This window comes from Antennarius striatus, chromosome 6, assembly GCF_040054535.1.
Source record: "Antennarius striatus isolate MH-2024 chromosome 6, ASM4005453v1, whole genome shotgun sequence".
Lineage (NCBI taxonomy): Eukaryota > Metazoa > Chordata > Actinopteri > Lophiiformes > Antennariidae > Antennarius > Antennarius striatus.
In genome coordinates this window covers 924,686-951,816 of record NC_090781.1, presented here as the reverse complement: position 1 = coordinate 951,816, position 27,131 = coordinate 924,686, and the positions used below count along the sequence as shown (strand labels likewise).

General features: G+C 46.8%; 1 protein-coding gene across 2 annotated transcripts in view; it reads right to left on the bottom strand.

Moving 5' to 3' along the window:
• The window catches only part of brip1 (BRCA1 interacting helicase 1), a 39,131-nt gene that overhangs the window by 6,600 nt on the left and 5,400 nt on the right, over positions 1-27,131 (bottom strand). For both annotated transcript variants that reach the window (XM_068317721.1, XM_068317722.1), the window contains exons 6-18: positions 22,655-22,921; positions 21,214-21,435; positions 20,937-21,136; positions 20,729-20,861; positions 20,208-20,362; positions 19,937-20,114; positions 19,618-19,758; positions 19,201-19,362; positions 11,093-11,252; positions 10,551-10,672; positions 2,038-2,150; positions 1,884-1,966; positions 1,504-1,758 (exon numbers count right to left, since the gene is read on the bottom strand). In XM_068317721.1, coding sequence (XP_068173822.1) covers positions 1,504-1,758; positions 1,884-1,966; positions 2,038-2,150; positions 10,551-10,672; positions 11,093-11,252; positions 19,201-19,362; positions 19,618-19,758; positions 19,937-20,114; positions 20,208-20,362; positions 20,729-20,861; positions 20,937-21,136; positions 21,214-21,435; positions 22,655-22,921 — 2,191 coding nt within the window. The remainder of the gene's footprint in view (positions 1-1,503; positions 1,759-1,883; positions 1,967-2,037; positions 2,151-10,550; positions 10,673-11,092; positions 11,253-19,200; positions 19,363-19,617; positions 19,759-19,936; positions 20,115-20,207; positions 20,363-20,728; positions 20,862-20,936; positions 21,137-21,213; positions 21,436-22,654; positions 22,922-27,131) is intronic.

Sequence of the window (27,131 nt, the reverse complement as noted above, 5' to 3'; positions counted from 1 at the left end):
ACCTGAGCTAGAGTAAGACCTGAGGTAGAATAAGACCTGAGCTAGAGTAAGACCTGAGGTAGAATAAGACCTGAGGTAGAATAAGACCTGAGGTAGAATAAGACCTGAGCTAGAGTAAGACCTGAGCTAGAGTAAGACCTGAGGTGGAGTAAGACCTGAGGTGGAGTAAGACCTGAGGTGGACTAAGACCTGAGGTAGAATAAGACCTGAGGTAGAGTAAGACCTGAGCTAGAGTAAGACCTGAGCTAGAGTAAGACCTGAGGTGGACTAAGACCTGAGGTGGAGTAAGACCTGAGGTGGACTAAGACCTGAGGTAGAATAAGACCTGAGGTAGAGTAAGACCTGAGGTAGAGTAAGACCTGAGGTAGAATAAGACCTGAGGTGGAGTAAGACCTGAGGTGGAGTAAGACCTGAGGTGGAGTAAGACCTGAGGTGGAGTAAGACCTGAGGTGGAGTAAGACCTAAGTCTCTCACTGCAGAATAACACAGAGGTTCATCATCTAAACACAAGCAGACACTTGAGCTAACATGCTAAAGCAGCACTTCTACTTCAGAGGGAACTTGTGAGTCGACACTACCAGGCCACATCCTGAATGAAATCCATTTCTGTGAGCTTGTTACCTTCAACCAATGCCCAACCAGAGGTCTCCACCACCTGTCCTGATCTCCTTCTGGGACAAACCTACACTTTAGCTGAGTCGTTTCCCTGCTGCATGTCGGTCCAACCCCCTGGTGAACTAAGAAGAGAGCGCCGGACTCAACGCTTTGTCTGAACTCAACCTAATCCGTTTCTGCCACCTCCTCTTCATCACTGCCATCTCCCTTCCAAAGAGCGTGTGAAAGGGGTTTTGCGTAGACCCCCGTCGTGTCAATTACTAACGGGTTTTCCAGAACCTGCTGAGGTGAGGTCTTCTCATTGTCGGAATATTTGCTGAATCAACTCCCTTAAAATTAGTACAATTTAATTAGTGGATCTCAAAAGGCCATAATGTTCAATGAGATTCTATGGAGGGGCCAAAGAGAGAGGTTAGGTTTGTAGATCCAGATGCTCAGGAGGATTTCTTATGTTAATGTTGTCATTCATGTGAAGTCAAACAGTAAATCAAACAGTAAGTCAAACAGTGAGTCAAACAGTAAGCTCTAACGGTGAAGGAACTAAAGTTAGGCGTGTTAAACTGATTTAATTCCATGGATGTATGACACAGAATTCAGATGTCGTTCATGTATCTAAGGTATCCAAGAATCCATGATCCTGTCTTCATGTTGAGTTCCACTGTTTTAAAGTTATGTTCTTGACTCTTAAAGTGATGTTGTTTTGTGTTTGTTAACAATATACAGAAATCATCCCTGATTTTACATCAGTAAGTTTTCATAGGTGTTAAAGTTTTTGAGTTAACAGACATGTATTCAGGTGAACCCTGACCTTCTGACACTGTAGATTGAACCCTGTGGCAATCAGTTCATAAGATATATTACCAATGCAGCACAAACACCTGAACTCACCTGTAGTTTTATTCTGTTCAGCTTCCAGCTGTGAGTGAGAATAAAAGTGAGGACTTGATTTCCTGGTTGGACTCTGTCCCGCTGATGTTTCTGGTACAGGACTGTTTGGAGAGGGGGCAGGAGAGGTGGGGGTCTGGCTGTCTGCAGGGGCCGCCTCCACCTGGAGCTGCACCTGAGAGAACGCCACCAGAGACTGCATGGCGCCGCTGAAGGTGTCGTGATGCTGGACGAGCTGGCGGACCCATTTAGACAGACCTGAGGACCCACACACACACACACACACACACCATTGAGTCCTGTCAGTGGATAACTACTGCCATCTAGTGGTCAAGCAGACAGGCTGTTTATGCTGACAGCTGGCTGTGAACACCGTCGTCTACCTGTGATGTATTTATTGGGATTATTCCTGTAACGGTCATCAACCAGAATCAGAGCCCCCCAGTCCTTCCTGTGGCGGATGCACCTGTACGAACCAGTTTGAAGGTTTTAGTGTTAATGACAGGTAACAGGTGTTCCAGCTGGGATGGGCTTTACCTCCCCAGGGCCTGGTTCAGAGCTCTGTAGGCCTGGATCTCATACCAGCGGTGGCCCGGCAGGAGACCCCTGGACCGGCAGTGCTGGTCATTATACTTCATCTTCAGCTCCACCTGAAACACAACACACAATGCAGGTATTTTAAGATTAAGATTAGGATTAAGATTAAGCAGCAAACGCTACAGTTAAAATCAAAATCCCTGTATTTACAACCCAATTCAATTAATTTTTATTCACACAACGACGGATCGTAACACATTATCTCAAGGCATGTTCCAGGTGGAGCAGGAAACGACTGCAGGCAATAGAACAATTAAAAACACGTGCTGTTGGAATGTGAATACACAAATGGAGGAGGAGGAGCTCAGTGTGTTGTGGGCGGTTCCTCCAACAGTCTCGGCCTATGACATTGCAAACCAAACAGAGTCAAACAGGTCCGAGCACTGAACCCTGAGGAACTCCACATCTGAGATCTAACTGAGATCTACCAACTACCAGTAAATACGACCTAAACCAGTTCAATGCAGATCCTCTAGTACTAACTGAATGCTCCAGCCTCTGATTTAGCATCTAGTTACTTCACTGTCAGACACCATTAAAAGGTCATCAGTGACTTTGACCAGGGTCGTCTCCGTGCAATGATAAAGTGTGACTCCTGACTTAATGGGGCTGATGAATGATCACTGGTGGACCTGACTCTGTTAATGAAGCTCCTGAAATTGTCACTACTGACACCTGTGGGAAGTGAAGGTCAGTAGTGCTGGAGCTTTGCGTTAGCCTAGTGACAGCGTTGAACAGTAACATTGGATTGCTCTTATTCTCATCTATTAGCGATGAGAAATGTGTTGCTCTGTCCTTACAGTCAGAGTTCCTACATGTTTGAAACTGTCTGGTCAGATTAAACAAGACTTTTGATGAGCACCGTATTCTCTCCAGCCTTCAGGTGGTTCTCTTTGGTGTTCTATTTGATGGTTAAACCATTGTTAGCCATGCTGGTTTGAATTTTTAAATTCAATAATCAAGTGTTGTACTCATCGAGTCGCCAACACCACCTTAAGACGATCTATCTGGAAAGGACTAAAGTTATCACAGGACTCATCAGGACTGTTAAGACTCAATGATGAGTCCAATGCCGATGGAATCACTTTCCTGAATTTATCCAAATCACCATCAGGCAGACGTGAAGTCCAGGCAGTTGTGCTTGATGGTGTGTTCCAATAATAGTGATGAATTTGTGATCTGATAAAAAGGAAACACATTCAATTGATCGATATCAATGCCATGTGAGAACTAGATCCAAGGTGTGATTAAAGCTATGAATAGGTTCCTTTCCTTTCTAGGAGAAACCAGTTCAGTTTAATATTGACTTCCAGGTTAAGAGTAACAGACTAAGAATGAAGTATTTCACCTAATTTAGGTTAAAGGTTCATTTGCAGTTCTGAGATACAGAGGGCTCCAACACCTCCTCTACTGGTGTTGGAGCAGTTTCACTACTGCTTCAGTCAAACAGAAAATATCTATGTGCTGATCAGATCTATTATTATTATTAAAATCCTTTAGTTCCCATGAGAAAAGTCTAAATAGTCCACATTTAATGTTTCTGTTTGGGTGCAATTCTGTGGTGGTTTCAATTTTATTAGGTTTGTGGGAGTCACACCTCTTCTGTATGAGTTAATAATTTTAGGATGTTGGAGAACAGACACCATCTCTACGGGCTTGGGGTGGAGGACATGTAGAAGATGCTCATAGAAGTGTTTTAGACTGCATCTCTTCTAGGCTTTGATTGTCTAACAAACTCATCAGAGTTCTAGACATGAGAGGTTCCATCAGAAGCAGCTCGGATACCATCTCTGTTAATAAGACCAGGTTCTTCCCTGATAGTGTTGTTTTATGGACACCACCTCGACAGCCAGCGGTTGAATGACGACATGAGGTTGAACATGTACATGTCACCATTGGCCAGATTCCTCTTGAAAAACACACTGAGAAGAACAAAGATGTCAAAATGCTTGTATTTGTTGACGGCAGCACAGCGACGCTAAGCAGCACAACAGCAGCAGTTGTGAAGTCTATTTTGGCAAATTCCTCCATGCTTTTGTTTGTTGGAATAGCAGAAGGTTTCATGCATGTTTAATGATGGGGAATTAATTGAATTACTCTCAGATATGAAGGCTAAAATCAAAGGGGCAACAGTTCTGGGGCAAAACACTCCCACACAGATACTGCTGCAGGCCTGAATAGGTCAGTCATACCTGCCCTCGTGGACATGCGTCGTATGAAAGGGTAGACAGGGGTAAACAGAGGCCACATCACAGTGGAGGGGGTAGAGGGGCACACAAGGTGGTGTAGGTGGCATGAAACATCCCTGCACAAAAATGCCAGGAAAGCAGCCATCCATTTGCATCTGTCACTGCTGATTCCAGCGCTAACCTTTCAAAATTGACAAGTGAAAAGTTCAGCTGGCGTCTGACGGGCTGCCATGCAGGGCGGGCTGCTGAGCGGGGCTTTAACCGCTTCTGACAGGTAGCATGTGTTTGCCCCGAGCCAGCGAACACGAGGCCACGGCAGGTACAGCCTGCTCCGTCACGCGCAACACGCAAACCCGCTGTGGCCTGTCCGGGCCGCTCTGCACAAACAAGCAGAGTCACAGGAAATACCAAATGTCGCCTCAAAGTTTAAAGTTGGACTATGACTCAGAACACCTTCAGAAGAAGCAGGCAAAGAGATGAGCCCCTCCCACCTGCAGGAAACCAGAGGGCTACAAGACTACTGGAGGTTTAAACACACCTTTCCTTTTTAATCCTAGAATATTAACGCATGGGGCAGGAACGGAGGCGTCGCAGGAGGCTGTTAATGCTACAAGCTTCATGGTGAGACGTTTGCCAACACATGAGACACCCCAGCAGTTCAACAATCCACTCCTGCACCCTCAGCTGGGGCAGAGAGGCCAGTCGCCCCGAGCTGGCCGTGTCATCTAAATCCAATCACAGTCCGTTCCAGCGCCGGAGCCCTCGACATTGCCCAATCCGACATGACAGGTTGCATATGTGAAAAAGCCAATTCTGGCTGCTAGCAAATCTCACAAATGTGCAAGAAACCACAAGCTAGAAGGGATTAGTTAAAATGTCAGGAGATCCCTCGTCCTCCAGAGCTACCTGTTCATCCCCTAAACATGTTTGTGACCAGTAGGAATGATTCGCAGCTGAGCGCTTCTGTTTGAGATACATTTGTGCAGTGTGTGTGTGTGTGTGTGTGTGTGTGTGTGTGTGTGTGTGTGTGTGTGTCACCATGCACGCCCCTGGCAGTCTGGGACATCTTGTGCCTGTCACTGAGATTCCTGAGCGCCTCATCTGCCACGTAGGTCCAAGCTGACGGCTGAGTGGTGCGTTTGAAGAAACGTGTCCGTGTGTGTGTGTGTGTGTGTGTGTGTGTCACTCAGAAGGGCATCAGACTATCACCCTGCTACTAGGCTCATGGATCAGCTCACACTAGCGCTACAAGCACTGTCCCCCTCTGATAGTCGTCTGACATTCCACTGAATAATAAACTTATTACCAGTGAAGTGTCCACAGGTCTGAGCGTTCTGAGGTCACACACAGAGTTCGCTCCTTGTTTGGGGTTTGTGTGCCTCGAACTTGTGTTGATCTGTGTGAGGTTTTTAAACTTTTCCTCAGACCAGCAGGGTTTTTATTAATTCATGTGTTTTCTGACTAACACTCGTCTCAGTCTGGAGGGGTTTCCACCCAGGATGGATTCAACGCTGCAGAGGATTTCACTGTGACTCTCAGTCCAGTCAGTGATCTGACTCATGGATGCTCTCCCTTTGACCTCGTCTCTTTAATAAGACAGTAGGACAGTAGAACCTCGAGATATAAGCTGCTCGATGTACGAGTTATTTGAGATACGAGCAGTCACTCTGTCCGTATTTTTGTTCAATATGCAAACACAAATCTAAGATACGAGTTGTGTGTCAGGACATCACTGCTAGTCGGATGGATATGACATCACTGAGACCGGATCTCGTTCTTTACCACGTGTTGGTGGATGGATACGACACCAGTGAGACCGGATCTCGTTCTTTACCACATGTTGGTGGATGGACACGACATCAGTGAGCCCGGATCTCGTTCTTTACCACTTATTGGCGGATGGATACGACATCAGTGAGACCGGATCTCGTTCTTTACCACGTGTTGGTGGATGGATACAACACCAGTGAGACCGGATCTCGTTCTTTACCACGTGTTGGTGGATGGATACAACATCAGTGAGACCGGATCTCGTTCTTTACCACATGTTGGTGGATGGACACGACACCGGTGAGCCCGGATCTCGTTCTTTACCACTTATTGGCAGATGGATGCGACATCAGTGAGACTGGATCTCGTTCTTTACCACTTACTGGCGGATGAATACGACATCAGTGAGACCGGATCTCGTTCTTTACCAAGTGTTGGTGGATGGATACAACGCCAGTGAGACCGGATCTCGTTCTTTACCACGTGTTGGTGGATGGACACAACATCAGTGAGCCCGGATCTCGTTCTTTACCACTTATTGGCGGATGGATACGACATCAGTGAGACCGGATCTCGTTCTTTACCACGTGTTGGTGGATGGATACAACATCAGTGAGACCGGATCTCGTTCTTTACCACGTGTTGGTGGATGGATACAACACCAGTGAGACCGGATCTCGTTCTTTACCACGTGTTGGTGGATGGACACGACATCAGTGAGCCCGGATCTCGTTCTTTACCACTTATTGGCGGATGGATACGACATCAGTGAGACTGGATCTCGTTCTTTACCACATGTTGGCGGATGGATACGACATCAGTGAGACCGGATCTCATTCTTTACCACGTGTTGGTGGATGGATACGACATCAGTGAGACTGGATCTCGTTCTTTACCACGTGTTGGTGGATGGATACGACATCAGTGAGACTGGATCTCGTTCTTTACCACGTGTTGGTGGATGGATACAACATCAGTGAGAGTGGAATTCGTTCTTGTTGGTGGAGTTGGTGTGTTGTCTTGACTTTTATTTTTTTTATCATTGTTTACATCACCAATATATAGTTAATTATACACAGGTAAAGTCTCCATGTGTACTGGTTGATAAGCACATGTTTTTGCATTATTTGGGGGGGGTTTGCAGAATTCATTTCACCTCCAGAAAGTAGTGCATCCCTGGGATGCGCTTCAAAAACATTGTGCATCCCATCATGACAGTTATGTATCCCAAAAGTAAGAACAGAAAATACGCAAGGATTGAGTTTTGCCAATAGTCTTGTTTGGATGGCCAGTGTTTCTGTCCTCTCTGATAATGTACTGCACCACTGTGAAGGATGCTGGATGGGAGTTTTGCTTTTTATTCTTTGGGCTTATTTTAAATAGTATCCAGCCATGATAATAGATCTTGTAAAAGGAAATAAAGGCTAAATGAAGAACATGCAAAAAGAGAACATGTCAACTCAGATGTCTGTAAATGGACAGTGGTGATCATGTGTTATACAGGTTTCTTCAGTGGCTGCTGATAAAGCTATTTACAGCGTCTACCCAGAGCATCAATCAGGATATCTGTTTGATGATTTCTATAAACTCTTCAACATTCCTCCAAAAACCCCTTCATCCATCCATTTTACACGCTTAAAGGCCTGAGAATTAAAGCCCTCTGACATGAAGGGCCGAGCCGAGAGGCCGTCTGAGTCCTTCATTAAACTCAGAGAGATGCCTTATCAGTCGTAAGTGTCTTTTTATTGCCTGTTAAAGCCAGTTATTGTTTGAGTCACTCACGCAGGACGCGACTGCTCACTGTAAAACATGCCGTTGGAAAAACTCAACATAAGTGTAATTCCACCTTCAGCAGGGCTTTCTCTGCAGAGGACTTTTCAAGTTCAACCTTTGATCTTTGTCACAATAACACAACAGGCCAATAAAATGCTATGCTATGTGCTTAAGCTGCAGCGTCTGCGAGTTATGCCTGTCTGGGAATGCAGGCGCTGCAGTCATCTGAACGGCTGGACCGCTTTAAATGGAGAGAAGCGGGGCTTACGCCTCTTATCCAAGCAATGGGGTGCTGCCGTGTGAGAATGGCGTAGAATGAATGAATGCATGTGTCTGGATCCATGTGTGCTCTTAAAACACGGGAGGAAAGTGACTGGAGGAACCGTGTCACGCACATGTACCGTATGTGAGCCTGTGTGCAGGAGGGCCCGTGTAAAACATGTGGTGTAAATATGACGAGGTGGAAATACGGAGCCATCAAAGAAGTGAAAATGTGCTGAAAGGAACTCTTAACACATCAACACTGTAAAATCAGACGTGATTGGAGCTGCTGGTTTCCCACCGTGTGATGATGCTGCAGCATCAGACCGTAGAACAGACGATCAAAGAATGTTTTACCACACGAACCGTGCATTTAATTTGTAATGTTTAAACCATCTCAAACCATTGAATCGATCAGATGCATCAGACTTTCCTACTGACCAATCACACGGGACCAAAAGACTGTCTTCACACAGGAGGTCATGATTGTTACAAACCAGAGCCACGATCCAGCTGCTGGCTAAACCTACTCGAAGGTGAAGCACCTGATGCCAACTTCAGGGGTCAAATCTGTCAAATTTATGTCAATAAAAGCAAAACCACAAACATACAACTCAAAAAGTAGAAATCTATTCATTGGAACAGGAAGTAAAGACTGAGAAGACTGGAAATCCAGACATAACCTTGTGATGTCAGTGTTTCCTTTTCTCCTGGTGTTTATCCAGTATTATTTGTTAAGTAATGCCTGAGCAGTGGATATATGCAATTTCCTCCGGGATTAATAAAGTATCTATCTATCTATCTATCTATCTATCTAAAACCTTTATGGAAGCTGTAGACTGACCTCGACTGTTCATAAAGAAAAACATCCACCATCAATCATTTCCAGATCACAGCCATATAATCTGGCTGGACGGACAGATTATAATTCATCACCTATTATTCCCTGAATTCTTCCATCTAGTTCCATCCAGTTGTGAATATCTCTGGTGTATTGGGTAAAACTACTCATTCACTGTTCCTATGTGTGGGATCAATAACAGTAAAAGTCAGCTGTTTCAACTCTGTTGTTTCCCTTGACATTTCTAGATATGACTATTGTTTTCAGTCAGTTATTGGAACTTAATATTAGAATTAAAATATTACAATAATATTAAAATAGTGTACCTAATACTGAAGTTTTCTCATATCAAAATGGCATTTCAAATCATCAACTATTGCCTTAGTAATGCAATCATTACACTTTAGTCTAAAAATCTAAATAAAAACATGACTACAGAAAGAAAAACGGGGCAGAGAGCTGTCGGTGGTGAAGCTGACAGCTCTGGTGGAGGTTAAGGGTCTGGGAAGCTCCAGTCAGACACGCGTGTCGTCACTCTGACAGAAGGGGTTAGAGAAAGCTCCATCATGCTCTGACAGGAAGACGTGGACGAAAAGCAAAGAGAGGGAGAGGCTGGAACGTAAAGGTCAGCTTTACCTGCTCAGTACAGGTAAAGTACGAAGAAAACACGGCAGCGTCGCAAAGAGAGAAGTAGTTTATCTACGAGACATTCTGTTCACTGGATCCTGACCAACATGAGACTAATGTGTTCTCAAGGGTTTACACACCGCTACCACGGTAACGGCTGTGATGATTTATATGGGCAGAAGCTTCAGGCGATGCATTCAGGGATCGTAAAAGAGGGTCACATATTCAACAGTGGTGGACATTTGTCATATTTTCTAACAACTGTTTTTGAAAAGTAGTTTATTTATATTATCCTTGATGATTTTTTAAAAATGTTTTTAAAAAATTATCAAGTTAAATAATGACATGTAGATAATAAACAAAGAAAATCCATCATTTATTTGATTATAGTCTTTTTGCTAACATCTAGACTAATGAGCAATACAGTATTCCCTCGCTTGTTCGCGCTTCAAGATGTACGGCTTCACTACATCGCAGATTTTTAGTGGGTAGTCACGTGATACCGTACGCTCATGCTATTGGCTGACAGCATCTGTGTGTGTGCTGCATTCAGAGACTCACAGAACGGAATGCATTTTTTGTATTAAAGAAACACTTTTCTTTAATACAAAAATGCTTTAAAAAGTCTATCAGACTTTATAAAAGTTTAAATTATAAAACTAGTTTTAAATTATAAAACTAGTTTGTTGCTATATCGCTGTATTTTGTCTTTCACGGTTGGTTCCTGGAACGCACTGTTAAAAATTCAGTCCAGAAGCCTCATTTAAACATTAGCACAACGTGTTTCTGCAAACAACAGGTGTACGTTTTCTATTTCCTCTTATCAATATATCTACAAACATGCTCTGTCATGTTCAGATCGTGAAGCCAGGTGCATCTCTGCCATCAGGTGATGAATCGGTTGTATGCCACGCTCTGGGAACATCTGTCATTTTAACTGTTTATTATCAGAAACAAGACCCTCCACAAATTAAGAAAATCAAATCACTCACCTGGAGATCTTTGATGTTTGGGAAGGGAATCCCAATGGTGACCACCGCCCTGGCGTTATCATCTGTGAAGTCCAGACCCTCACTCACCTTACCCCTGCAGACAGCGATCAGCAGTGCACCATCTATAAAGAATAAGGAGAAATCACACGCAGTGGGTCAAAGAACTGTTTGTCTGAAGATTAAGATTGCACTGGTGCAGTTTCATCATGATCTGCTTTCTTACTCCAATCTGTCATTTTGTCTCCTGTGTTTATGAAAAGTCAGTTATCAATGAAAGATTTTCTTTTTTCCAGTTGAAAAATATTAAATAAATATTAAATAACAAATTATTCTGGCTCAAATTTAATTTATGCAAAACAGTAAACCATAAACATGTAACCTGTAAAAAGACTGATCAGAATTTACTTTGCTGTAACTTCATTTTTCCACATGGAGCTCAAGACTGGATCAAATTTATAGACATCAAGTCATCAATGATCAGTTCCTGGTGCTGCCTGACCCTCATGCAGCAGGGTCAGCAGTTTGCCGTTTCCCAGCCTCACCTTTCCCCTCACAGTGTTTGATGGCATCATAATAGGTCTGCAGCAGCTCCTCAAAGTCCCCCTTGACGCCCCCGCGGGGTTCTGTGATCACTATTTTCTGCTGTTCTAGCTTCTCCCAGAGGCCAGTGTTGGTCCATCGATCTCGCAGCTTATCAAGCATCTAGTCAAGATTTGGTGAAAAAGGAGAAATGGACCACATGGAGTCAGACTGACGGGCCTGAGAGCAGCAAATACAGGATTCCTCTACACTCCAGATGAGGCAGTGTGAGCAGACTCTCCTACAGTTCGCCAAAGGTAACAAGAATACTAGTTAAACCACAACTAGTTCTGAGTTGGACAATATAGATTACACCCACAGATTAACTTCATTTGTTCACATAAACTGAATAGATCTGTCCAGCAGTGAATTACCTCTGGAGTTCCTGGATCAGTGTGAACTTACATACAGAGTATACCCTCTAATATATCATATCCTCTAAATGTAATAAACCAAATCAGCTCCTAATAACATACATTATTGAGATGATCACTACATACTGTATAACAGTACTCTTAAAACAGTCTGTTATATGCTGATGACCTGTGATCTTGTGAAATGTCTTACCTTAGAATGTAATGGATGCAGGTTGTGTTTTAAATACTGACCTCTGACCTTCTATCCCGTGTTCCTAAGATTCCACCATTTTTGGTCGTCTCGAACATTTTTCATTGATTAATGTGGAAGGAATCTGCTGTATTGATGAGCCTTCAGCGAACACAGGAAGCTCCACTAGAGTTACAGCTCACAAAGTGAAAGTCCCACACTGGGTCATATCCCCCCCGACATGTAGCTTCAATAATACAAGGAATACGCTGAGTGGCCACTTGTGTAATAATATTACTGCAGATGTTGGACAGGAAGTGTGCAGCAGTGAGCTGAAGATGTCAGACACATACAAAGATATCTGACAGTGGAGTCTGGCTGGTTGGGGAAAAGCAGGTCCATCCTGGATTTGGGTTGTTTTCTGTCCATTATTACTGGGTTATAAATGTGTTAGAAGGTCAAAGGAGACGTTCCTCTCAGCAGAAAACTTCTCAATCAGGGGGAAGTAATGTCTGAAAAGCCTAAACCAGGTGCAGAGACGTCCATGAGATGAGTTCTAAAAGTCATCTCAGGTATTCCTCCAAACTCCACATGGAGCTCAGCACAAAAATAAACAGCACAGAGGAAAACAACAGGACGGATAAAGCAGGCTGGGAAGTTTCTAACGCTGTGGTGAAATGAAGCATGGAGGAGATCTCATCAAGTTGGTGCCTCCTAAAGGAAGTCAGACCACGATGTCTGCATCAATAAAACATCCACATTCACTAAATATGTAGTGTTACATGGAGCAGGAACCCCCTCATGTGCGTCGTCAACTCGCCAAACTGTTTGTCTAGCGATTGCTTTTCAGTGCAATCCTGAGCGGGAGATGAATTATTCACCTTATGTACTCTAGGCAGATCTACTGCTAAACAAAACCGCCATTATCTGCCAGGCTGCACTGATTCCACCAGGAAACCAGCTGGAGGACATTTTCACAGGTGAGCACGATTCCACGGGGCCAGCAGAGAGAAGGAAGTGTCTCACAGATGACACAACGCAATCAGAACTTTATCCGACAAAACCACTTGGAATGTTTTGTTTTATACTTTTGTCATGTTATGAAATCACCAGACACTGATTTAGACCTACGTAGGGTTTAACGGGGAAAGAACCCCAAAATAATGCAAAAACATGTTTTTATCAACCAACAGACACGCAGACTTTACCTGTGTAGAATTAATTACCGTATTTTCCGCACTATAAGGCGCACCTAAAAGCCTAAAATGTTCTCATAATCCCGTAGTGCGCCTTATAATCGGGTGCGTTTTATATATGGATTTATGTTCAGAGGAGCCCCCTCACAAGGCACTCGGGCCCACGCCCCCTAACAACGGTAGTCAAGGGGCGTCACCGAAGTCCCGGCTCTGACTGAGCTGCTCTCAGACGGTAGAGCAGACTGTAGGAGCACCGGTGGTTACAGCAAAACATAAGGAGCTTTTAACAACTTAATAAAGTTTGACTGACTGACTGATCTCAGTATTTCTAACTATTTGGCGTCAGAAATAACCCACTTTAAACTGAACTGGTCTTAAAAATGCCATTGTGCTGTCATCTGGACTGGACTACCGATCGATCGAAACAATATTTAATTAATAAACGAAGACGAACGTCGGAGCTTAAATATCTGCTTCGAACTTCAGATCAGGAAATAATCCGCTCTGTTGGCACTGACTGCACTCGTAATGAATTTAACCAGTTTTAATGTCAGGTTTTTTAATATGTGTGTTGACTTCTTTCTAAGATGCCAAAGTGATCAAGTGATCAGGTTTCCTTGATGAGGCTCAGAATGGCTCAGTGACATAACAATAGGGGCCATTCAGAGGTAGTCAGGAAGTCATGAATGCAATCATGACTGTCTGAGCAGCGCGGCTCCATCTAGTGGACGGATTGCACAACTACAGCCGCTGCAGTTTATCACATACATTTATTTTTTATTGTGTGCGCCTTATAATCCGGTGCGCCTTATATATGAAATAAATTATAAAACAAACCAATTATTGAGGGTGCACCTTATAGTCCAGTGCGCCTTTTAGTGCGGAAAATACTGTATATATATAAGTTACATAAACAATGACAAAGAATAAAAAGAAACACAAAAGTCAGAACACACGAGCTACGTCTTTACTCCACCAACGAGATCCGGTCTCACTGATGTTGTATCCATCCACCAACACTTGGTAAAGAACAAGATCCGGTCTCACTGATGTCGTATCCATCCGCCAACACGTGGTAAAGAACGAGATCCGGTCTCACTGATGTCGCATCCATCCGCCAACACGTGGTAAAGAACGAGATCCGGTCTCACTGATGTCGTATCCATCCGCCAACACGTGGTAAAGAACGAGATCCGGTCTCACTGATGTCGTATCCATCCGCCAACACGTGGTAAAGAACGAGATCCGGTCTCACTGATGTCGTATCCATCCGCCAACACGTGGTAAAGAACGAGATCCGGTCTCACTGACAATTTTCAAAAGAATCATTATTCCAGTTTTTATTTTTATTTTAATTAGAATGTTACAGTTAACTCAGCCCTGGACTCTTTTATTACACCGTGAACACAACTAAAAAGAGAAAGCATCACGAATATAAAACATCCAGTAGATTAAATGTTTTATCTTTAAATTATCTCCCCTCTTTTTCGTCTAACAGAGAATCAGAAATCAAAGTAATTCCAGAGTTTGAGGACAGATGCTGTTCAGGAGCCCCAACCTGACGAACCAACAACACGTCACCTGTTTTATTGAAACGTGACACATTCAGGACAACCATCCCTTCAAGTGTCACCGTCTGAGGATGATACTGATGCTATACAACACACCTGAAAGTGAAATTCAGCCACCAATCGTTGTATTAAGATTGATTCAGAAATAATCCACACTACAATTTCCCAGACGTCTTAAGTTTTCTCTGTTAGTCCTGTCATTGTTGTAGGATGAGTGTTTCGTGTCGCCGGTCTGCCTGTAGGCCACCAGACGGGTCTGGATAAAAAGATGCACAATGTCGCCGTGCAGAGTGATTTACAGAGCAGCTAGTCGTCTCCAGCACCTCAGCAAAGGCATAATAATTATAGACATGAGCCCCTTCATGAATAATGAAGCAGCAACATCTGACAGCGCTGGTGTTCAGTGGACGGGCTGGGATGTCTGCATGTTCACCTTCAAGCCCTCTGAAAACAGCTCAATCTGACACAAAAATCATAAATGATAAAAACTATATAAAAACAACAGTTTTATACAAATATTCATAGCTTAGAGCCATTCTTCTGTGAGCACACTGCACCAAGACACAATCATTCCTGTTAGTGTGGACGTTACTGTGGACACACCTTCAAACACGAGGCTGTCGGTGAACAGTGAGTCCTTTGGTTGGCTGTCACCGTTACACTTCAGACCTTAAAGAATGACAGTTGTGATTCCTTGGCAGCGTCAGAGGGGGTGAGCAATATTTAGCACATATGAAGGCACAAAGAGAGTCAATAATTCATGGTCCTTTCGAAGCACGGTAGGTGCAACACTCTGCCCTGGTGACACGACAAAGTAGGGCAAGTCTGTGTGCCGATTGGGACGAGGTGGTGAAACAACTCCACGGCAGCCATGAAGTGCTGCTACACTTCCCCCAGACTATCTGCCCATCTTTACCTCCTTCCACCTCCTTCCGTGTCCCTGGTGTCAGCGAGCCGTGTGGCGACACATTGCAGCTCCTCCAACGCCTGCTGAATTATGGAGGGGGCGTGGGGCAACCGCATTAATGAAACATGCAGCCAGGAGCCGCAAGAGGAGACGTGTTGTTGGCGTGTGAATTATTCACTTCCTAAATATCACAGCGCCCATCACGGCAGGGCGGGTGGCGCGGGGCCACCTGCCACCTCCGGCCCGCCACACCTCCCCCGTCAGCTGCTGTCGCAACCCCGCCGCCCCGGTGGTGAGGACGCAACACTGCAAGAACACAAGCCGCTGCCCAGGTCAATTTGATGACAAGACTGATGGGAAACATTTTGATCCGTAATTTACTATTCTGCAGATTCACTAGTTGAAGTCTGTGTACTGCTCACTGATTACTTTTGGGCCACCATGGTGGGACGTTACCCTCGTTCACCTCCCTGTGATGTCGTCTTTCACCATAATAAAATGACCAACAGAGAAATGATTGCATTCATTTCCTTTTCCGTTATTCCTACAGTTTCCATGTTGTGTTTAATTACATTTCAAACGCCCTGCCTGCCACAAATAGCTGCTGTGGTGTAAAGTATCAGAGCAGGGAGGGGCGGGGGCCACATCCGAGCTGGGAGCTGAAACTGGAAGCCTTCACAAGAAAGGCTGAGATCAGCCAAGCAGCAGTAACCCCAAAGTTTCCACTGTAAAAACTCCCATAAAGCATCACTCAGTCTAACACCAATCAGGACGGCGAGGCTGCGTCGCAGACTGACCCATGAATCTACTGGGCCCCCCATGCCGACAGAGCCCCTCAGCTGCAGAGCCGCTGAGGGCTCGCTGCTGGGGTGCACCCTGCGCCCCACTTGACCTTAATTTGTCACATGCTCAGAGCCCAGGCGGCGGCGCTGGGGGGGGTCACACAAACAGAAACACACCATCACCTCATGGCGTTTACACCAATCCACTTCAAAAACATCTTTTATTCACCACCGTCTATGCACTCTACAAAAAGACAATGCCCCCCCCAACACACACACACACACACACACACACACCAGCCTGTTCCTCTGATGGCGGGACCAGACAACAGGGTCAGCTATGGTTTTAATGGGCATGAACTGGGGGGCTGTTGAGGCTAAAGTGCTACAAAACCACAGAGCTGGTACGGCCTCACTGGGAGTGTGTGTGTGTGTGTGTGTGTGTGTGTGTGTGTGTGTGTGTGTGTGTGTTAGTACACAGCATTGTCTTGAGTCTTCATCAGTGAAACAGTCACACAATCACAAACACGTTGAGAAGGAAACCAGAGCGAATCTTTTGGCTCAATCAGTCGTTAATTTAACAACCTGCTTTTATTCTGTGTAGCCTAACGACGATCATAATGTGTGCGTTAATGTGTGTCAATGGGTGTGTTGATGTGTGTTAATGTGTGTGTTCCTGTGCAGCAGACACAGTCTAGAGATGCTCCTCTTTGACCCCACACAGGTCCAGCTGTGTGGGCACGGTGATCTATCCTCTGTGTGTTACCCAGACACCCACACACACACACACACATACACACACAGGGCAGGCGGGACTTAGTGGCACCAAGCCGGCCTCCACGGGCTCCAATTAATACCCCAGTCCTTCATATCCCTTCATCTCCTCATCTTCAGGAGCTGACTGCAGATTAAATATTAATGCAGCGGCATAAAGAGAGAGAGAGAGAAGACTCCAACACGGCTATCAATAATAAAAAAACATCCCACAGCTCAGACGCTCCTCAGCTGGCGTCACAGCCCCACCAGAAGGAGGGGAAAAGGAGAAAACCACCAGGCCGGGTCGTGGGTGGCAATCGGATAGCAGGCAAACGAGGGCAGCTGAGAATCAAACCAGTGATCACTGCAGGTGAACACAACCTGCACCAACACACCAACGGCAAAGTACAACTTCACAAGAGCAAGAATGAATGAAGGTTCACCATTAGATGGAGGGACTCTGATCACACCTGAACAGGTTGTAGCTACAGAGGTGTGTATGTTACAGTTATATAGCTGTAGTCATTGTGAGGGTGAGAGATGATTCACCAAAGAAACGCCTGACAATCATCAGGAATCATTGACGAGAACATGTGACGCGTAAAGGTGGGGGAATGTCCCTTTAATCTGGTAGAATGGCTGCTGAGCCTCGTCATGGACTGTAAGAGGAAACATTTAAACACAAATCTATCCCATGTTCATGTGGATCATCGAAATGAACTGAAAAATAAATAATAATAAATGAAAAATAAATAAATAAATATGGTTGTTTATTGGTGACACCGTAAGTCCTGCTGATTCTCTACTATCAGACTGGTCCTGCAGACGACTGTTATTTAAATGGCCTTTAAAATCATCTCACAGAGACCGCCCAGTTCTCTCCAAACGGGTCATAACCATGTCCAGTACCACCAGTGAACCCACGTCCAGTACCACCAGTGAACCCACGTCCAGTACCACCAGTGAACCCATGTCCAGTACAACCAGTGGACCCATGTCCAGTACAACTAGTGGACCCACGTACAGTACCACTAGTGAACCCATGTCCAGTAAGATCAGTGGTCCCATGTTCAATAAAAACCAGTGGACCCACGTCCAGTAAAAGCAGTGGACCCATGTCCAGGACAAATAGTGAACCCGTGTCCAGTACCACCAGTGAACCCATGTCCAGTACCACCAGTGAACCCATGTCCAGTACAACCAGTGGATCCAAGTCCAGTACAACCAGTGGACCCATGTCCAGGACAACCAGTGGACCCATGTCCAGGACAACCAGTGGACCCATGTCCAGGACAACCAGTGGACCCATGTCCAGTAAAACCAGTGGACCCATGTCCAGTACAACCAGTGGACCCATGTCCAGGACAACCAGTGGACCCATGTCCAGGACAACCAGTGGACCCATGTCCAGTAAAACCAGTGGACCCATGTCCAGTACAACCAGTGGACCCATGTCCAGGACAACCAGTGGACCCATGTCCAGTAAAACCAGTGGACCCATGTCCAGTACAACCAGTGGACCCATGTCCAGTAAAACTAGTGGATCCATGTCCAGTACCACCAGTGCTTCATTAGCAGGGATCCCAGTGAAGCAGGCTGGTGTCTCTGACAGTCTCCTGTAGACGTTCCTGACTTCTGTTTCCACATCTGCTAATTGTCCAGAGGAACAGAGACTGTTCAGAGTCCACAATGATAAATGAAAGGCACTTGACCCCCCGTCAGCTCGTGTGACACTGAGATACAGTGGACATTTATTATTCATGAACAAAGCCTCTAACAAACAAAAGGGGACAAAGTGTCTGTGAGAGCCCCTCACGAGCGCCTCATTACCTGAAAGACGAGCGTTCTGTGAGGATGATGGCGTTTAACAAGTGTTTGACAAGCAGCTCTATGGATTGGAGGCGATCTGCTGAAACCCGACACTCTGAGCTGGGATCCACTGGAACCAGCCTGGGCTCCGAAAGATGACCCTCACATCGCCACAGGGGCGAGCAGAGAAGCCTTCCAACAACACGGCTGCAAGTTACGGTCTGCAGCGCCCCCCGGTGGAGAGATATAGAAACATTAGAACCAGCAACTGTCACCCCTTCTCTGATCAGATCGTGATGGTTGACGGATTATCTGCTCTGTCTTGTTATTCAATGGTTCTTCTAGTTTTTCTGACATCTGATTGTAATTCTTGTTGCCTTTTGTCATTCATAATTCCTCTTTCATCAGTCTCTTATTTAAAAAGCATAAATTGATTTAGTGTGTGGCGGCTAACTTATCCCAGGCTACTAGCTTTACTACACTGTGTGTTTGAGGGATCTTTACCTTGTAAGAAGGCAGAAAGCAGAGCACACCTTTGGCTACCACCTGGCACACCTGCAGCAGCAGAGCACCCACTTCGTCCTGGAAGGTGTATGTTTCTGTGTGCTGGAACGTTGCGCAGAGTTTCCTGCCTTGAGGTCCAGAACCGAGAGTCCCCACCCAAACCTGAACAGAGGGAACCCGAGGTCTCTGTGTCATCAATTATTATCAGGTTGGGACAGATTTACTCGTATGTCGCTTACAGACGCTTCACTTCAGGTCATAAAATCAGAGACATAGTGGTAAACAGGACTGAGGACATCCAGAAACCAAACTAGACAACACACACCATCACTGTGAAGACACTATTATCACTACGCTGTGCAGGAATGCCAGTTCAGAATAGAAACACACAGGAGTCTCCAGGGGAAAGACACCAACCTGTGACTTGTTGATGACGTGACTGGCCTCCAGCTGGATGGAGAACTTCACCCCAAGTTCAGAAGAGAAGGAGCCCATAGGAGAGAGGGTTCCTGATGTCAGCACGATGCTTTTCACTGAATCACTCAAATCAGAGAAAGCCTGGAGGAAAAATCAGACAGACTGGAGTCTTCAGGAGGTCTCTGATCATGTACTTGATCAAACCTGAAAGTTGGGTTTTGAGGTCCATTCGTTACGATAAATTAAATGGCCGTATTTTTTGATACTAATGTACCTCAATAATAGGTCAGTGCAGCCTACATGACCTACAACCTCTCACCACAGCAGGGTTGAGGCACCAGAAGCTGAGCGTCAGGACTTCTTTCTTGACTCTGGTGTTCTGGCGTTGTCGTTGGCGTGGCCGAACAAAGAAGCCCTGGGCATCCGGCGCGTCGGGCGGGACCTGATTGGTCCAGGCGTAGCCCCTCTGAAGAGCCACCCGGTAGTCTCCAGCAAACCTTCACACAGAGACAAGTCCTTTGACTCTACAGAACCTCAGCTCAGCCACTGGAAGCACGTGGGCCCGCTGAGGGCTCCATGTGGCCCCTGACCTGCAGTGGCCTCTGTACAGGAAGTCCAGCACCATGAAGAGGCCTTTGAGGACAGTGGCTGTCGCTGAGCTGATGGTCGGGACCAGCACCGTGTCTTCTTTACCGTTAACGAAACCCTTCCGCTCCTCTTTCTCCAGCACGGCTGCCAGGCTTTGCTGTCAAACGATTCAACACAAACACGTCTACTAGAAGCACATCAGTGGTTTCACCCTTAACACGACAACACGCAGGTTATTTTAGTTTGTGCTGCTCCTTGTCAGCTTCTGATGAAATGTCTGAAATCGTTCAGAAAACCCTCACCGTCCAAAATGTTCACTCTAGGAGCAAACAGTTTAGTTCATGTGGTCCTGACTAACACACCTCTTCACATCTACAAGCTTGTTCTGGATCAGATTGAACACTGGAACTGTGTGAAGGTGAGCTGACTGTAAATAATCCTTAAATAACAAAGATAATAAACAGGGTTTTGTTCTGGGAGCCCCCTGAAGGCTCTGCTGACGTCTACGAGAACCTTAACGCACCTTCAGAACGTTAAAGATGTCAGCGGTGATTCCCAGCGTGTGAAAGATCTCCAGGACTTCCTTCCCGCTCCAAACTTTAGAGGCGCTTTCGAATCCCCGTTCAGACAGCAGGCCTTGGCTGTCCTGGATCCAGCTACCCATCAGTAAGACATCCTCAGCATCACAATGTCAAAGTGTAAACACACCTGAGGAGCACTGAGTCACTCACTTGATCAGGCTGTAGCAGAAGTTCCTCAGGGGCTCGTGTTTGGTCGGTCTGATCTTGTTGTTGATCATGCTGTCCAGCTCGTCCCTGGACATCAGCAGGTTGTCGTAGGTCAGACTGAAGCTGGCACTCTCCCTCGCGCAGTCCTCGATGTTGTGGGCCTCGTCCAGCACCAAGATCTGTCCCTCCAGGTGGATGTCCATCTATTCAGAGCGGAGAAGTAACGGATGAGGGCCAGCTCGCTGCTCAGACCCTGTTCTTACTGCTTCTCATCACTCACACTCTCCCGGATCATTGGGTCCAGCAGGTAGTTGTATGGGCAGAAGATGATGAACGCTCCCTGCATGAGTTCACGGGCAGCGAAGTAGGAACAAGACCGAAGCCGTTTGCCCAGGACCACCAGGTCCTCGATGTCCCAGGCCTCACGAAGCCCGTGGACCTGCTGGAGCAGGTACTGGTCCCGCATCTTCTGGACGCCGTGGTAATAGTGGCATGAGCGGCCCTGGAACACAGCGTTATTAAATGATGCACTCAGAGGGACAGAGGCATGACCTCTGACCTGTGCTGAGTGGGCAGAGGACTGTAGTTCATCTTTTTATATTGTGCTACTTCCTGAAGGAGGAAGTAGAGGTTCCTTCACTTCCTCCCGTGAAGTGACGGAGCCTCTGGTGTGATCTGATGTCTTCCTTCTGATTGGTCAAACTAATCCGGCTAACAGCCCTGATAGAATCTCCCCCAGCAGTGAGCCAGCTGCATTCTGGGTAAACGGTGACTCAGGTTTTCAGCTATTGTGGTGGGTTCCGTGTCCTGACACCCACACGGTGAATGTAGACGTGTAGAGGAGCTTCATCTCATGTACCTGGGCCAATTATTCAGTCAGAGCGGTCCCTCAGATGCCCCCCCTCCCTCCATTAAAGGAACAGGTTGACATGACAGTCACTAATACTGTACACCAGTGGACCCAGTGACCTCCAGACTGAATCACACCTGGGTGACATGATCCTCCTTCATGACGGTGCGCTAAGCTGAACCCAATCTGATGTGTGAAAAGGCGACGGCCATATCTGGGGGGGCGGGGTCACCAGACCGATGGCACCACTATCCACTCAGTGTGTGTGTGTTTCTGGATATATATCCCTGTTTCAATACAGCATGGTAACCTAATTCTGGCCAGAGAAGCCCCCAGGGTGATGAAGACTCTGAAGGGGGGTTACCACTGGGGCAATATTCCATGTGACAAAGTGGAACAACTGTCATGGGAGGCAAACACCTCCCACGACAGCGTGATTGTCTTCTTACAGTAGGCGCCTCAGCTTCAGAGGGTGGGGGGTCACCAGTGTCTCATGTCCCTCAGTGGTTCTTGACATTTCTGTGGATATTGTAGCAGCATAATTGCTGCTCTGAGGCGACGCGACAGAAGCAGTTTTGTCTGGTGGTGGTGGTTAGCGCCCGGCTTTTGTTACCGGATGAATGAAAGCAAAGATCTGTTACAGCCTGATGCTGTTAGCTTCATGGGGGGGGCTTCATGGGACACCGCCTCGTAAGACGTGATGTTATCAAACATTTACTTATGATTAGACTGCGCGCACTCACACTCACACACACACACACACACACACACACACACACACACACACACTCACACACACACACACACTCACACTCACACTCACACACACACTCACACACACACTCACACACACACACGTGTTTGTCCTCACATTCTTGGCCTCCAGCAGCTCCTTGCAGCGTTCGTTGCGGTTGGCGTGCGGCGCCACCTCCGGGTGGACACAGGTGTGCTCCCTGCTGGACAGGATGGTCATGGGCACCTGGGAGTAAACGGTGCGCTGCAGCTCGTGGGCGATCTGAGCGATCTGCTTGTGAGTGCGGGTGCCGAAGAAGATCTTAGGGATCTTCTTGCTGTCCTCTTTGTCCTTCACGCCGTCTTTGGTTGAGGCACAGGCGCAGTGGGAGCAGGGTTCCGGTGGCTGGATGGAGGAAGAGAAGCAGCCATTAATATTTCACCGCTGGCTTCCTGTTCGTGGCCTAACATGATAAAATGAGACTTCAACTCCATTTCTTGCAGGTTTCTGATTATATAAAACAGACGAGGTCACAGAAGATGTGGTGTCATCAGTTCACCTCAGCTGCACATTCATGGAGGTGGAGGAAGCTGGAGAACGAGAGAACCCACAGGGACACGGGGAGCACATACAAGCTCTACAGAGAGGAACGGAACCCAGAACCTTCTTTCTGTGAGGCAACAGCGCCACCTACTGCACCACCGTGCCACCAAATACAGATGAATAAAATAAAGATGTCTATAATCCCTTTATAGCACTCATCAAACACTGGATTCATTTAAATACCATCAAAAGTGTGTTTTAATGTTTAAAACCTTCAGTTCATTGAATTCCTATCATCTCCACCAATGAGGTCGCTTTCAAAGCTTTACGTGTGATTGGGTAAAAGTCCTTGATGAGTTTCATGCTGCAGTGGGACGGGGGATGGGTTCGGGTTTTGAGGGAGATCTTGATGAAGAACACTTTCTTCAGTTGGTTCCTGATAAACATCTATTCCTCCTTCATGGACACACATCACGTGTCAGCCGGTGAAACACGCCACCTGCAGCTCTTCCCTGAATGGACTGAGAGGCGTAAAGAATCTGCATCCATACATACGGCCTCCTGTCACTCAGCACCAGGTGACCTTTGGAGGCTGACACCTGAGCCGACTCCACCGCGGCGGCGGGGAAAATCTAGCTGCCACATAATTGAACATCCAGTGACGTGGCAAATTCTTTCTTTCACCCCTCACAGGTGAAGTGTAGCTGGCAACACGTATGAAACCGATCCTGCTTATGTGTTGAGCTCTTTTAAGTGGAGCACTCACATCCATCACCGGATCACAAGCGTCTGAAACACACAACTCCTCAGAGGAAGGTGTGTGTTCGTTTAAGCTGTCCACACAAACACAACGGCAGTTTTATCACAACTTTGTGAGAAAACATCCATATCTGGGGTTATAATTCTTATATAATAAATGGTAGGAGTAGCTTTGCTGGGCGGTATGACACCATCAAGGTAACGTCACCTCAGCGTGTTCCACTTTGGGTTATTAAAGTGAACACGTTTGTGTTTAAGTACAGTGCGTCCTCGTTCCTCTCTGTTGATGCGTTCCAGGAACCACACGCAATTATTGAATTCCATGATAGAACGACAAACTATTTATTTCATTATTTAGAGTGATTCACATGTTTGTGAAACCCCCATACTGATATTAAACCTGACCCCCCCATACTGATATTAAACCTGACCCCCCCCCCATATTAATATTAAACCACCTTCTATCTGTATTACCTCTAAAACACTCTGATAGAATGTTTAAAACACTTTTGTGTCTCATGGAAGTCCGAGACTCACGGAATGTAGAACACTTCAGGATGCTGTCAGCCAATAGAATGCGTGTACGGTGTCACGTGACTGCCTACCAAAGATCCGCAATGAGGTGAAGTCAATGAGACACAAAAGTGTCTATCAGAGTGTTTTAAAGGTAATACAGATAGAAGGTGGTTTAATATCAGTATGGGGGGGGGTCATAAACATTTAAATTACCATAAATAATAAGATCATCGCAGATTCCTCAATTGTGTGTGGTTCCTGGAACGCATTAAATGAGGCTGCACAATATTCCATAGTACCAGAGAATCACAATGTTCATCTCACAAAGCTGAGCTATCAGAGTATCTGTGAGCGCTGATGTGAACACGTCACCACAGAGGAGAGTGAACACGTCACCAGAGGAGAGTGAACACGTCACCCCAGAGGAGAGTGAACACGTCACCACAGAGGAGAGTGAACACGTCACCACAGAGGAGAGTGAACACGTCACCAGAGGAGAGTGAACACGTCACCAGAGGAGAGTGAACACGTCACCACAGAGGAGAGTGAACACGTCACCACAGAGGAGAGTGAACACGTCACCACAGAGGAGAGTGAACACGTCACCAGAGGAGAGTGAACACGTCACCAGAGGAGAGTGAACACGTCACCACAGAGGAGAGTGAACACGTCACCACAGAGGAGAGTGAACACGTCACCACAGAGGAGAGTGAACACGTCACCAGAGGAGAGTGAACACGTCACCAGAGGAGAGTGAACACGTCACCACAGAGGAGAGTGAACACGTCACCACAGAGGAGAGTGAACACGTCACCACAGAGGAGAGTGAACACGTCACCACAGAGGAGAGTGAACACGTCACCACAGAGGAGAGTGAACACGTCACCAGAGGAGAGTGAACACGTCACCAGAGGAGAGTGAACACGTCACCAGAGGAGAGTGAACACGTCACCACAGAGGAGAGTGAACACGTCACCACAGAGGAGAGTGAACACGTCACCACAGAGGAGAGTGAACACGTCACCACAGAGGAGAGTGAACACGTCACCAAAGAGCAGAGTGAACACGTCACCACAGAGGAGAGTGAACACGTGACCACAGAGAGTGAAGACTTCCTGTTTCACGGCTGTCGTCCTGCTGGGCGTCAAACGCCTCGCTCACCGCGTGACGTCGTATTCAGACGTGTGTAGAAACCTTCTCCTCAGGGATCGATTCGGTTTCAACACTGAGAACACACTCATCTCTCGCTAAGCAGACATGTTTGTGCTTCCTGTGAAGAACAGCCGTGTGCGTGGTGACGCAGACCGCCTCCTCACGGGGATCAGCAGGTAGACCTTCAGATGACAGACGAGTAGCTCCGCTTACCTGTCGGCTCAGATTTTCCAGGTATGTTTGCCCATCAAATATTACAATGTGTGATGGAGTGGGGGCCACAGGAGCCTCAGAGAGGGATAACGAGCCCTGAGCCCATGTGAAAAACAAACATTGGTGCTGGGGGCCCCAACACCAGCTCACTTTACCTCTCTCCTCTGGAACAGTTACGCTCCACGGCCCGGGCTCCGAGCCCGATCACCTTACCTGCTGCTGCCACATTAAATAGAGCCGTCCAAATATCCTGCCCCGAGATGGCCAATAATTACTTATTCATTGGCAGGTGGGGGGTGGGTTGGGGCGCTGTAGAGGGGCCCGCTGATGAATAGAGGCCCTTGTCAAACACTACAGCAGGAAACAGCTGACACAAGAGGATCCTTTTACGTGCCTGCCTCCTCAGATGCCAGGACAACAAGGTTTCAGGCCCCCCCGCCCAAAGCAGACACCCCCTGGACAGGAATGCAGATAACTGGGGAAGGGGGCAAACGGGACGCAACAAGAACATTCTGGGTCTCTGAGTGCAGAAGAGTTCCACTGGTGTGGGCCAGCAGTAGCCTCAGTCAGCAACACGGAACAGGTGAACCCGTGTGGGGCTGGCTTCACGTGTTTCATGTGTGCTACTGGTTCTACATGCGGGCTACTGGTTCTACATGCATGCTACTGGTTCTACATGCGGGCTACTGGTTCTACATGCATGCTACTGGTTCTACATGCATGCTACTGGTTCTACATGCGGACTACTGGTTCTACATGCATGCTACTGGTTCTACATGCGGACTACTGGTTCTACATGCATGCTACTGGTTCTACATGCGTGCTAATGGTCCCAGCTGCTGGTCCTCTGCCAGTCTGTAAGTGTAAGCAGTGGCTAAAGCGTTCTGGGATGGACAGAGGTCTCTGGTGTTACTGAACACCTCACAACATTCACAGGTGGGCTCCTGTAGCCAGACTCCCTGCCAACACCTGAGAGATGGAAATCTCACACTCCAGGGGGGCAGGTGGGGGGCAATGAAGGGCTGCAGGGGGGGGATCAGTTAGGTATCACCGGCGCCTCTTGCTGGACGGCAATTTGCTGCTCATTCCAGTTTTTAAGGGCCTGAAACTCATTCCAGTCAGGGGGGGCGTCAGTAACCAGCGACACCCAACACTCACGTCTCCCCAGTACGTCCACACCACGCAGGTAGAGGCCCTGGCAGGTATCTGCCCTCCACAGCACCTGTTTATCCCCCGGGCGCAGTCACCAGTGGGTGAACCCCATTCAATATTTATCCCTGTGGCTTTCACAGATCAGCGGCGCAGGCGAGGCAAACCCTCTTAATTAAAACTGGAGCCCCCTTCAAAGGGGCCCATTCAGGCCGTCAGTCAGCGCCGGCCCAACAAAGGAGCCCAGCTCAGGTAGCCGCAGGGAAACCAGAGATGGAAACGC